Below are 12,387 nucleotides of genomic sequence, written 5' to 3'. Positions count from 1 at the left end.
TCCATTTCAGATGTTAAATGGGTGGACATATGGCTCATCTCCATCTTACAGGCGCTTCTGTAAAAAAAAAGTGCTTCCAAAGATTCCGATTGTGTGACAAATCACGTTCCAGCATGAACCACGCATAAAGGCTGTAAGATTTTGGATCATTACCCCCAGACAACGGCTTTATCAGACTGAAAGGGAGTTTGCAGGATTGCCTGCTCACGGACTGACCTCCACTTCTCAATTTCCCTATTGTTTGTGTAATGCAAGTTATTGCACTTCTAAACCATATGGTTAATTTGAACCTCTGATGCTGTGCGGATAAAAAAAGCACACACACACACACACATAAGCGTTTTAATAGCTAGTTAGATAAATCCCCTTTAGACACCTTAGGGTACGTTTGCAAATAGCGTATTCCTTATTTTCTATTTTTTTGAATAAAAATCAACTTAATTCCAACACAATGCAAGTCCTGCAACTGATATATGAAGGCTAAACCATGGAGCCACCAACAGATCAAGGATTGCAAATCATTAAAATCTACTGAGCCGATCAAGTCTTTTCAAACGTTCAAAAACAGAACCCGTGAAACCATAGATCCTAGAGACAAAACTACAAAAGAATTGGTTTCCATAGCTGTTGTAAGCATCAGCGTCCTGTTTTTTTTCGACTAAGATGAAGGGAAAGCCCTCATAGTGTCGAGCGCCCTATACTTGCACAATTGGTCCACTGAAGTAAGGAATTAATTACCATTCAGGAGTAATGGTTCTATTCTGTCTAGGCTGGGTTGTATTTATAACGGCAGTATAAATAACAAGAAACAACGCTTGTGGCTCTGGCGCTTCTACACGCCAAAGGAAGGATTAGGCTGCGGATTAACATTTTAAACTCAACCAGACTTTCTGACTCAGAGATTCTGGGGCAGTAATCGCATTACGGCCCTGGATTAATGATTGCGTCCTCCAAAATTAAAATTTAAAATCAAATTGGTTAAACTTGTATGTGTCTTTCATGGAGTTTGAAAAGGGGCTTGGAGTAGACTTGAACGTTGGTTGTATTAGAGGCCGCGATAAAACTGAGCAGTTCTTTTCTCCTTGTGTTGGTTCTTTTAATTCCTGATCATTTATCCCTTATTAAAGTCCCCTGAAGAAATACGTACAAGAATCAAGCACCTGCCATGTAAATTTCTTCAGTTCTGCCATGGCCTCATAGACATACTCCATTAAAAGTTTCTCTTGGTTTGCTCTGGGTGTGCTTTTAGCATATTTGCCTACGCTTTGGTGTGTTACAAGTAAATGTGTAATTCCGCGCTTCTGTATGGATGTTGGTGCATATTTGTTCCATAATAGTGCGTATCAATGTGTGCTTTGTGTATTTGTGCAACTATGTGTGCTTGAGTCTTCTGTATGTAAATATCTATCTATCTATGTATCTATTTGTCTGTCTATCTATCTATCTGTCTATCTATCTGTCTGTCTAAGTATCTAATCTGTTTATCTATCTATCTGTCCATCAGTATTTCTGTATTTTACATGTGTAGGAAACGCTTTTTAAACGATAACGATTTGATTAGCGTGCAGTCTTCCAGTGAGTTTAATTATCTCTTTGTGAATAGACGGTGGTCGGGAGGACGAACAATTAAGATATCTACACTTTTCCAATTTATCCCAGTGGTCGATAAATGTTGATGCAAACACGCGGGCTCATTATTGCCTGCGATTCATGAAAGGATAGTTTCCTAAATCTTCTTAATCCAAAAACAAAGTGGCCTGGGACAAGGAATTTCCAAATTTGTATTCTTCGAATGTGTTAATCTCGAATTGTAATCATTGGATGCGGAAGATTTCAATAGTTTAACCAATGATTGGAGCAATCTGCCAAACTAATAGAAGGTTCATCATTTTACGTGTTAGATTTGAATGAGTATTAAGACACTAATCGAATGCCCCATTTCACTGTGCCCCATAAAATCTATAATACTAGCAGTAAATAAATCAGTTAGAAACTCCAGTCTGCCTAAAACTAAACTTTTATGCTCTTCACAGAAATGAATTGTATTTGTGGGCAGGTTACTCCCAAAAAGACATTTATTCATTCTCTCCCTCTTCCTCCACCCCACCCCAACGAAAACGAATGCAAGCCCGGTTATATTCCAAGTGTTAACCTCGAGGTACCGCGCAAATTGCAGACATTAAGAAATGTTAAAGTGTGTGTGTGTTTTTTTTACAGGGCTGGCGCTGTGAGGGTGGGGGGTGGGGGCTGCTGGGTGGTGACGGTGATAATGTGTACTCGTATTTCGTATAGTTAATCCCATCAGCAATTCTCCCTGGCAACTCCTGAACAGAATACTTGCGAATATCGTGGGCACACACATCTGTAACTCAGGAAAACCCCCGCGCGAATTAATTAATTTGAAATGTGAAAATCAGTGCCTTTCTCTTGATCTGCAGTAGTTCAAAACTGTCGAGATCCTTAATGTTTAAATCGCTCCACGGGATATCTGCAAGGCTCCTCCTCCAAACAAGCCGTGTCAAAACAATTTGAAGTCAGCAATCATACGCCTATCTCCTCGGTATCGTGAGCAAGTTAAACGGTGCACATGACGAAAATTGCAATTTCAGGAAAGTCGGTGTCAACAAGAGTGCGTGGAAATAAATTCTAAATAGTTTAACCGCAGATGTCAAAGAAAGAATACTTTATCTATCAAGTAACATTGGAAAGTTCAGGCGCGGAAGAATGCCATTGTTGGATTTGTGCCGTACACGCCAATAAACAACTTGTGAACCATTTCAGAGAAGTCACCAGATTGTGAAATGTTCTCAAGACACACGATTTTGCTTTGAGAATGTCACTTTTTTAAAACATTGGAGTCAGTGTAAACGGCAAACTACACCCCACTTTTACATTGTCTCCCATAATTTCCAATAATAATATTAATAATCGGGTGCACGAGCTGTTTTGATCCTCAGCAATTCCACTAAAGTCTAAAAGCCTAGTTGAAAGCGAGTGTGGACGTGTACAATAAAAGTCTACACATTGTGGAAGCAGTAGCCCCCTTCACGCTGGGAGCGGTTGAACTAAAAAAAATGTCATTGGACTGTAACAAGCAGAAAGAATAGAGAAAACAATGGGTTTAGAAAGAGGTTTGGATAGACGACACGATGAGTAAGACTGAAAGGAGACAGGCTGCAGAAAAGAACAATGCACAGGCTAATCGCTTTGATATATTGAACTCGCCCCGGGACCAAAAACATTATGTAATTATTTATAAATGACTTTCCCCACTCATGGCAATAATATAACAGAATAAAAAGAAACTACGGGTTCCACGTTAAACTATTTTTAAAGAGCAGAGGCCCGGAGAAGTTGGATGTTCCAGCTAAAATAATTAATGGCTTCTTCCACAGCTGCCAGAACACATCAACAAGTCTTTGGTTTTATCCTGTCCTTTCTGCCCTGTGCACAGATTTCTGCACACTCGATAGCATTCTGTGACCAAGGATCTACCTTACTGAGAATACCCGGAAATTCTTTGTTATGGTCTGAACCTGGCAAAATGCACTTTATGTAAAACGATGCCTCTGTCCCTTCTCTCCCCATCTGTCCTTGTCTCAGACACGCTGGCTTTCTGAAATCTGTATCTGTGTCTCTCTGAATCCAATTCCATTCTCATTTTTGTCCTCGTGTGAGGAATAATCTTCCAATGAATGCGAAATTATACTGCTTCACTTCAATAGAAGAAAACATGTTCCATCAATAACCCAAAGTTAGCCCAGGAACTAAACATTTCAGTGTTTCTTGCGTAAGGCCTTTCTGAAAGTGTGTAATTCACAAATTATCCTGCCCTCCATATTTTCGCACCAATATTTTTTTTAAAAAGGGGGAGAGTTGATCACAGGGAAGTTTTAATATCAGAAAAGTTTCATTCTTAAATATCCTCCCAAAAATCAACAAACATTTGAGCATAGCAGTTTGTCCTCATTTCCAAAGGGGGCAAAATAAAAGTGAAGACAAGACTTTCGCGATACGCAACATTAGAAATAAAACATCGAAGGTTTTATTTTATAAAGCAAATATCCAAAGGATATTTTTCTTCTCAGTAACTTCAAGAAGCTGATACTTGGAGAATTAAATCTATGTATGATGCATACCTGTCCTGTTTAACCAAATTCATTTATTTTCTGCATTAAAGTACTAAAATCCAAAATGACATTTAAACACATATGATTAAATTATGTAGTTTCCAATGCTAATGATTTCCGTGAATTATTTTATCCTTTCTGCTGGTGCTCTTTCATCAATGTGCTTTACATGAAATCCTGACCATTAACTTCATTAAATGTTCGCACGATCCTACAATGAGAGGATTGGGTTCTGTTTTTGCGGATGATCGGCGTAATATCAAAGTTTATTCTAAGAAAATTTAAAAAATCCATCCTCCTTTCTCCCTGCCCCCAATTCCTCTCACACACGCGCAGCCACACCCACACACACGCATACAAATACATAGACACACACAAGCATACAAACACAGACACACGTACACACACTCACATAGCCACATCCACACACAGGCATACAAACATAGACACACACACATGCAGCCAAGTACACATATACGTACAACCATATACACATGCACACACACACTGCAACCACACCCAACATACAAAGACATAGACACACAGACACACACATACACATGCAACCACACATACATACAACCACACACAGACACATGCACATGCACACGCAACCACGCACGCAGCCACACTCACGTGCAGTCGCACACATACAAATACATACACACACATACATACAAATACAGCTACACATACCCAGACACATGCAACCACACACAACATATAGACACAAACACATAGAGACACACATGCACACACGTACAATAACACACATATTAAGACACACAAACGCACAAAAAGACACTCACAAACACAAACATCCCCAAACACTTCCACCAAAATGAAAGGATCTACTTGGTTTTATCAGTTGTTATTGTGGACATTTAAGTCGAACTGAATCGGAGAAGGTTGAGTTTTTACAGGAAACCTTGACTTTAAAAACACAATAATTAAGTTGTTATTGAGCAGTCAGTTAGTAATTGGTGGTCGTGTGCACAACCTGTGAGGTTGCTTGATGACACAATACAACTCGTTTTAACAGAAACCTTAGACTGTGAAGCAGACGCCACGCTGCAAAGCAGCGATGAACCAAACAACTCTGGCGGAGCAACCTTCCCAAACGCGCGAGAACTAACCAGTATTTTATTAATTGGCACTTGCAGGTCGTGTCTTACAGCATAACACAATTGGCAAGATAATGATCCAGTATTCGCGCAGTTGTGATTACTGGAGTGAAATGGTGAGACCCATGAGAAACGACTGATGACTTTATTTGTACTTTGCCTGATTAAAGGGTTCGGTTAATTATTGATCCAAGCACCTCACAATTGGAGACTGCAGATTGAATGCGGCGTGCGTGCGTGGAGACTGTGCTGTGACTTAGAGTGTGGGTCGAATTTATTATGAAAGTAACACGCAGCAAAATTAGTTTGGAGGCAGTTTTGATTTACAAAGTTATGTCAGAGCAACGGAGCTTGATTGAAGTTCAGGATTTTAGGCTTGAAAACTGAAATCTGCTTGAAATACAATGAAGGCCTATTAACAGGAGAGAGGGGAAAAATGGGTTAAGATTTCGGGATGTGGGTATGCCGGCGTTGGACTGGCGTAAACACAGTAAAAAGTCTGACAACACCAGGTTTTAGTCCAACCTATTATCAAATAAATAGGTTGGACTAAAACCTGGTGTTGTCAGACTTAAGATTTCGGGTGCAGATCTTGCTCTGGAAGCAGAAGATGGGCTGAGCAGCAAAGTGAACACTTAACAGCAGGCCACGGGCGGGGGGGGGGGGGGGGGGGGAGGTGCGGAACTGCTGAAATACACAGACTACAACTCGGGTGTGAATATCTCCTGCACGATTCCTGGCGATACAGATGAATCCCGACGTAATGCTTAAATAAGCATCGTGACCACGTGCATTCGCTTATATGTTATTGTCTGACTGTTTCTGTATGGCTCACAGTCAGAAATACAGTTGCCACTTTGTAAACATGGCAAATACCCACTGAATTCTCGTGATTATTTAGGTTAAGTACATTGGCCATGCTAAATTCTCCCACAGTGAACCCGAACAGGCGCCGGACTATGGCGACTAGAGGATTTTCACAGTAACTTATTGCACTGTTAATGTGAGCCTACTTGAGACATTAATAAATAAACTTTAAACTGATTATTTCGTCTTCAGGGTGGAAATACGTGTTTCAATAAAATACAGTGACCTCTTTGAGAAGATTGTAATCTAGCAGATAATCTTTCTCAATGGTTATACCAGAAAATAAGAAACTAAATGTTTTTTTAAAAAAAGCTCCAAGTCTCGAGGGGCGGAGAGCAATCACTTTCCTTTTACACATGTATTAAAAGGCAATTATATTTTAGGAATTCAATGCAAAACGTTTTCCATTGTCTACTGCAGAAAACTGAAAACCGTGTGCAGTTACATGTAACGTGTACGCTGGCCAAAACTACTGCACAAAACTCATATTGCACCTGACATTATTGTAACCTACTAAAGATGTGCAGAGGCAATGAGCCAGCCCCAGTAACAGTTTATTTATTAGTGTCACAAGAAGGTTTACTGTGACTGTGAAAATTTCCTAGTTGCCACACTCCGGCATCTGTTTAGGTACACTGAAGGAGAATTTAGCATGGACAATGCACCTAACCGACAGTTCTTTTGGACTGTGGGAGGAAACCGGAGCACCTGAAGGAAACTCATGAAGACACAGGGAGAATATGCAGACTCTACATAGACAGTGACCCAAGCCGGAAATCGAACCCAGGTCCCTGGCACTGTGAGGCAGCAGTACTAACCATTGTGTCAACATGCCAGTTCAGTGAACACTACATTAGTGGTCTCCAATGTTGATAAAGTAAACTCCATACACTGACAGTCAGAAAAAGTACACAAATTATAATCAGACTTCTACCAATTACAACAATCACAAAAAAAATCCAAGAATGATTTATCAGCCCACAATATTGACACAAGTGAGGTGGGAGGAATTCACTGTGTAGTTAGAAGTATAAATGATTACATCTGAAATCCTATTGTAGTGTTCCAATACATTCTGCCACAACAGTTCTGTGTTGAATTTTATTTATGATTTATTTTAACACAACTGAAATTGCAAACCCAATTTGTTATCAAATTTAGAATATGGGCCATTCCATTCAAAGTGCTGAAACTGCCACATGTTGAGGGACATTGCAAAAGGAAGGAGATAATCGTCAGCTTCAGCAAGTATAGTGGAGGGCATGTCCCAGCCTACATCAACGGTGATAAAGTGGAAATGGTCGAGAGCTTCATGTTCCTAGGTCCAGGTCACCATTCTATAAGGAAAAGAAAGAATTGCATTTCTATAGTGCATTTCCTGAGCTCAATGCTACCAAAGCGCATTACAACCAATAGAGTGCATATTGAAGTGTAATCCCTGTATATTGATTCCACCACATTCACGAACCAATCAATCTCCTTAATGTTGTCTTTATGAAAATTAAGAGAATATTTCTAGTAGCCATTAACAAGACAATAATATGAATTATTTTGCAAATAAGGCATTATGTTTTGCGTGGTAGAACGGCCTACAGTGAGGACTGAAACTCTCATGGAAACTCGTTTATTCATCACCTAAGCTCATCTGTTAGAGAGCCTGTCTTTAAAATGAAAGGTTCTTGGTTCAAGTCCTACTCGGGATTTAAGCATATCATCTCGGCTATCACTTCAGCACTGAGAGGGTACTTCACTGCTCCAGGTTGGATGAGATATTTAACTAAGGGTGTGTTTGCTTGTCAATGTGGCTCTGGTTATCTTAATCTATTACTCCATTTGAAGGAGTGTAGGAAGTTCTCCTGATCAACATTCCCCCCTGAACCAAAGCACCAAATTTAGGTTTATTGGTCATTCCTCCTGTTGTTCGTGTGGGGTTTCACAAACATAGCTACAATTTGCTATAGCAACATCCCTCTATTTCAAAGTAAATAATTGCACGTGAAGTTCTTTAGGTTGCTTCCAACAAAAACGCTGCTATATGAATATGTGCCTGGATGTTTATCCGCGTTGACATTGGTGTGAACCATTTTCTGTTTCACATGCTAACTAAGAGTACGTGCCGTGCCATTTCCAATGTCGGTGCAAAACCACTCCACCTTCACAGTGTTGCCAAAAGGGAGGTCACTCCAACGGGTTAAGTGCCAATAATAGCACCCTCGCCTCGGATTCAGAAAGTTTGGAGCGAGAGTATTTCGAAAGATTGGAGGATATAATCTAGGCTGCCACTGAGGAAGTGCTGCACTGTCCAAGGTGCTGTTTCATGTTAAACTAGAGTCATAGAGTCATTGAGGTTTATAGCATGGAAACAGGCCCTTCGGCCCAACTTGTCCATGCCGCCCCTTTTTTTAAACCCCTAAGCTAGTTCCAATTGCCCTCTATGCCTTAAGTGAACACAAAAGATATAATTACAAGGAAAGGAACCGCAGTTCTGCCGTGTTCATGACAATATTGATTCTTCAATCAATATCGCTAAAACACATGACCTGGTCATTATGCAAATTTGCTGCAAGTATCCTATTGGCTGTAAAGCGCTTGTTAACGTCCTGAGGTGTTGATAGGTGATAAATAAATTTAAACCCTTTCTTTTTTAAAGTCTCCGTCTCGACTACAAGAATCTGATCAAACCTAAACTGCAGATCAGGGACCTCAGTGTAACCTCTCGCAGCTCAAGTGCCAGAGTTATTTATGGAGGAAGGTAGTTAATTCCTCTTCTTCTGTCACACGGCGAACTTGGGTTTCCCAATAAACAATCCTCCCATAAGAAAGCATCTTGCTGAAATATTACATTTTGAAATAAAGGTTCCTCATTACAGTTAAATTTACAACGTGTTTAGAGCGACGACTTGGGCTGGCCTCTCTGAAACTCCTGCCCTTGTAATTGTCAGTTATTGTAGGGCAGGGTTGTGGGAAAATAAACATTAAGGTCTCATTGACACGTCTGGGTTACCCGACAGGTGCACGAGTTTAGCCGCGCTGTGTACACCATTTAAATGCATGATACGGTTCAAGTGTAAAAGAGTCGCTGGCCAATCTGCAGTGGCAGGTTTAGAATTAGACAATACTTTATGTAATCTAAGAGGTCTCTTTCTCCCGTATGTGGAATCCTGAGACATGCTGTCCCATCCCAGAAAGTTTAGTGTTTTGCCATTCAAGTATTAAGGAGTGGAGGCTTTTTTTTAAAAAATGGCATGTGGAGATTTTCTGATTGCAACTAGTAACATCTAGACGTTGATTTCAAAACACATTACAAGCGTTATCAATACACCCTGCCCCCAAAAATAAGGAAGTAGCTCCATTCAGTAAATCCGAATAGATGTTTCACTGCGTGACCTCATTACTGTAGCTGAACAAATTCTTGTTCACACAGGTCAAGTACTAATTTGGACATGTACCTAAATCTAACAAAACATGAGCACCGATGTTTATTTACTTTGCGTATTGAATTGATTCTTAATTTCGCAAGAAACAGCTAGTTTTAAGGCGAACCAGATTGCTTTTCATATTAGTCTTTACTGCAGTTTTGCCACAATGGAAATCAACTTATGAAAGTAACCCAAGTACCTTACACATTGTACTGTGCCATTGTTACACCCAGCCTAAATTGTTTATTCCTTGTTCTATCCTTGACAACCACACACACACATCCGATCAATTGTCTCTGGAATGATTGACAGTAAGCGACAGTGAACCTCGAATATACGACTAGTCTTTTACCTCTTGAGTATTCCAAGGATGTTGGGGCAAATTACTCCAATATTCCTAGAATTCATGTTGCTATTTGCTTGCCTTTCTCAGTACTGGGTACAGTTATTGAATTATTCTTAACCATTGCACAAGATGACCAAGCCCTTCTCGAACTGTTAGTAAGTGTTAGGAAATAGATTTAGGCTGGAAAAATATAGCTCATTTAAAAAAAAACAAATAACACAAATTGTTCCAATATAAATGTTCAGAAGATATGGATCTACGTAAACATCTGGTGTAACATGCGTCTATTGCTATGCAGATTGCATTTATCTGGACAAAACACACATATGATGAACGTTTGACAAACTATAGGTAATGTAACAAGGGGCGGAGTTCAGATATTAAGAAAAGCAGATAGTTTATTTTACCAAGATGAAAGCAAGGTAACACAAAGTTACCTACATTTTAAAATGCCACTCGCTCCAGTAAGACCGTAATACGCTTATTCTGAGGCAGGATTAAATCTGAGGCGAGAGTATAAAGTGAATGAGCTTTCGAGTTTTCTCGAAATGCTGCAAACTTCACGGAAGCAAATGCAAATGTTTGGACAGAGTGGTGAGTGTGTCATTCTGACATAGACACTCTTTTTTGGGGGGGAGGGGGGGAAATCATTCAGTTGTGACCCGCTAGTGTACCATGTTGCTGACTCTCTCTCTCTTTCTCTCTCTCTGTGTGGTGGAGGCTGTAAGCCGGAGGAGCGTGCCTGACCTGCGGGGTTAATCAGGGCTCTCCGTCCCGGACTAATGAACCTCACCCGGGGAGGGGCCCATAAGATCGCGTGGCGGCGAGGCAGCCGCAGACTCCCATTGGCGCATTTCGCGTGCCACAGATCCCACTTGGTGCTGGCATTGGTCAATGGGACGGTGTAATAATTAAAGGCACGCTCCCGGAGACGCCGGCAGTGCTGGGGGGGTGGGTGGGGGGATATAGAGACAAAGCTTATGTTAATCAGAGGGAGCGTGGCACGGGGCAGACCTGATGAATTCATTCTTTTTTTCTCTCTGGGCAATGGGGGTTATTGTCTCTGAGCGTATATAAACCGTTTATTTAGTCGTGTGCCAAACTCGCTGCTCACACGAGCTTATTACACCAAGATCTGAAGAAAGCAACTGCAGTCGCGTGTCCTTGGAAGAAATCATTTCAACAGGAGGAACCGCACAAAATCCATTGGCTTTCACATCCTCTCTCCCTGTTAATTCGGTCCCCCATGTAAGTATTAGAACATATTCCACCGTGCTGCGTTTTTAGCAGAACTTTATCTACCACTGGCTGGTTGTAATGTCAATCCAAATAACTGTAAACGTTTCAGTTAAGCCATAAGGATATTCATTAATGGCTCGTGTCCTATTTCTCTCTCTCCCTCCCTCTGCAGCATGGATTGCACCTATTCGGACTACGAACACAGCGAGCTCTCCTTGCCGCTGACAGATGAAGAAGACAGTGTAAGTTTCCTAATTGCATCACCCTCCTCGTCTGTCAGCACCCCTCAGGCAGAACCCCTGTCCAGTCCGACTCCCAGCTCCAATCTGGACAGTTCCGCCGAGCCCCGCGACAAGAAGCGACGAGCCAAAGGCCGCTCGAAAGCCAAGTCTCAGAGCGGCGGCGTCCACCTGGTGAAGAGAAGCCGGAGGACCAAAGCCAATGACCGGGAGAGGAACAGGATGCACAATCTGAACTCGGCCCTGGATGACCTCCGCGGCGTCTTGCCAACTTTCCCCGACGACGCCAAACTCACCAAGATCGAGACGCTGCGCTTCGCCCACAATTACATCTGGGCTCTGTCCGAAACCCTCCGGCTGGCCGACCAGTGCGTGGACGGCGGCCGCAAGCAAGTCATGCTGCCTGGCTACCTGAAAAACCTGGGTCCTCCCAGCCCGGGCAGCGACGAGGGATCCTGGGTGACTACTGCCTCCCCGTCATCCGCAACCACTTGCACTTCGAGTCCAGCCAGTCCCTCCACCTCCGAAGACTATGCTTACAAAAGATCATCAGATAGCATCTTCTCCTTCCGCACTATACAGAAAGATTTTCTCAATGAAGTGTCCTGTTTCAGTGACTACCATTGAGGGGAGAATCCCCACAAATGACTGTGTCACAATTATGCCTTAAAATTGCATGAACCGACTTTTAAAAAAAAAATCAGTCAATGATGGCCAGTAGAATATTCTTATATACTGGTAGTTTTTTTTTAGATAGAAAAGCCAACGCAAAAAGAACATTTTGACAATTTGCTGTTTCTTTCAAATGCTGGGGTTACAAGTGATAATGATTAGCAGCGTTCTAAAGAGTTGTCAGTTCTTTCAACCCGTCTTAAGCTTTTTTTCCTCTCCCTCTGTGCACTTTTTCTCTGACTTCCACAAAAGCTTCCTTTGTCCACCGTCACAGAATAGACATCAGCCTCTATTTAATGCGATTTAGGGTTAAAAGAGAGAGAGAGATTTGTTTCTGCAGACGAGGTGAAA

The 12,387-nt window shown here is 41.5% G+C and overlaps 1 protein-coding gene across 1 annotated transcript; it reads left to right on the top strand.

Annotated features, from left to right (window-relative positions):
* The first annotated feature begins 11,298 nt into the window (after positions 1–11,298).
* On the top strand, positions 11,299–12,088 carry neurog1 (neurogenin 1). The gene has a single exon (XM_080201076.1). The coding sequence runs from the start codon at positions 11,299–11,301 to the stop codon at positions 11,989–11,991; it is 693 nt and encodes a 230-aa protein (XP_080057202.1). The 3' UTR covers positions 11,992–12,088.
* Positions 12,089–12,387: the final 299 nt, after the last annotated feature.

This window comes from Carcharhinus amblyrhynchos, chromosome 13 (assembly GCF_965287045.1).
Source record: "Carcharhinus amblyrhynchos chromosome 13, sCarAmb.v2.hapA, whole genome shotgun sequence".
Taxonomy (NCBI): domain Eukaryota; kingdom Metazoa; phylum Chordata; class Chondrichthyes; order Carcharhiniformes; family Carcharhinidae; genus Carcharhinus; species Carcharhinus amblyrhynchos.
This window is presented reverse-complemented; position numbering and strand designations above follow the sequence as displayed.

Bases quoted from the DNA above. Each gene is read 5' to 3' on its own strand.
- neurog1 (XM_080201076.1), top strand. From the start codon at position 11,299: ATGGATTGCACCTATTCGGACTACGAACACAGCGAGCTCTCCTTGCCG.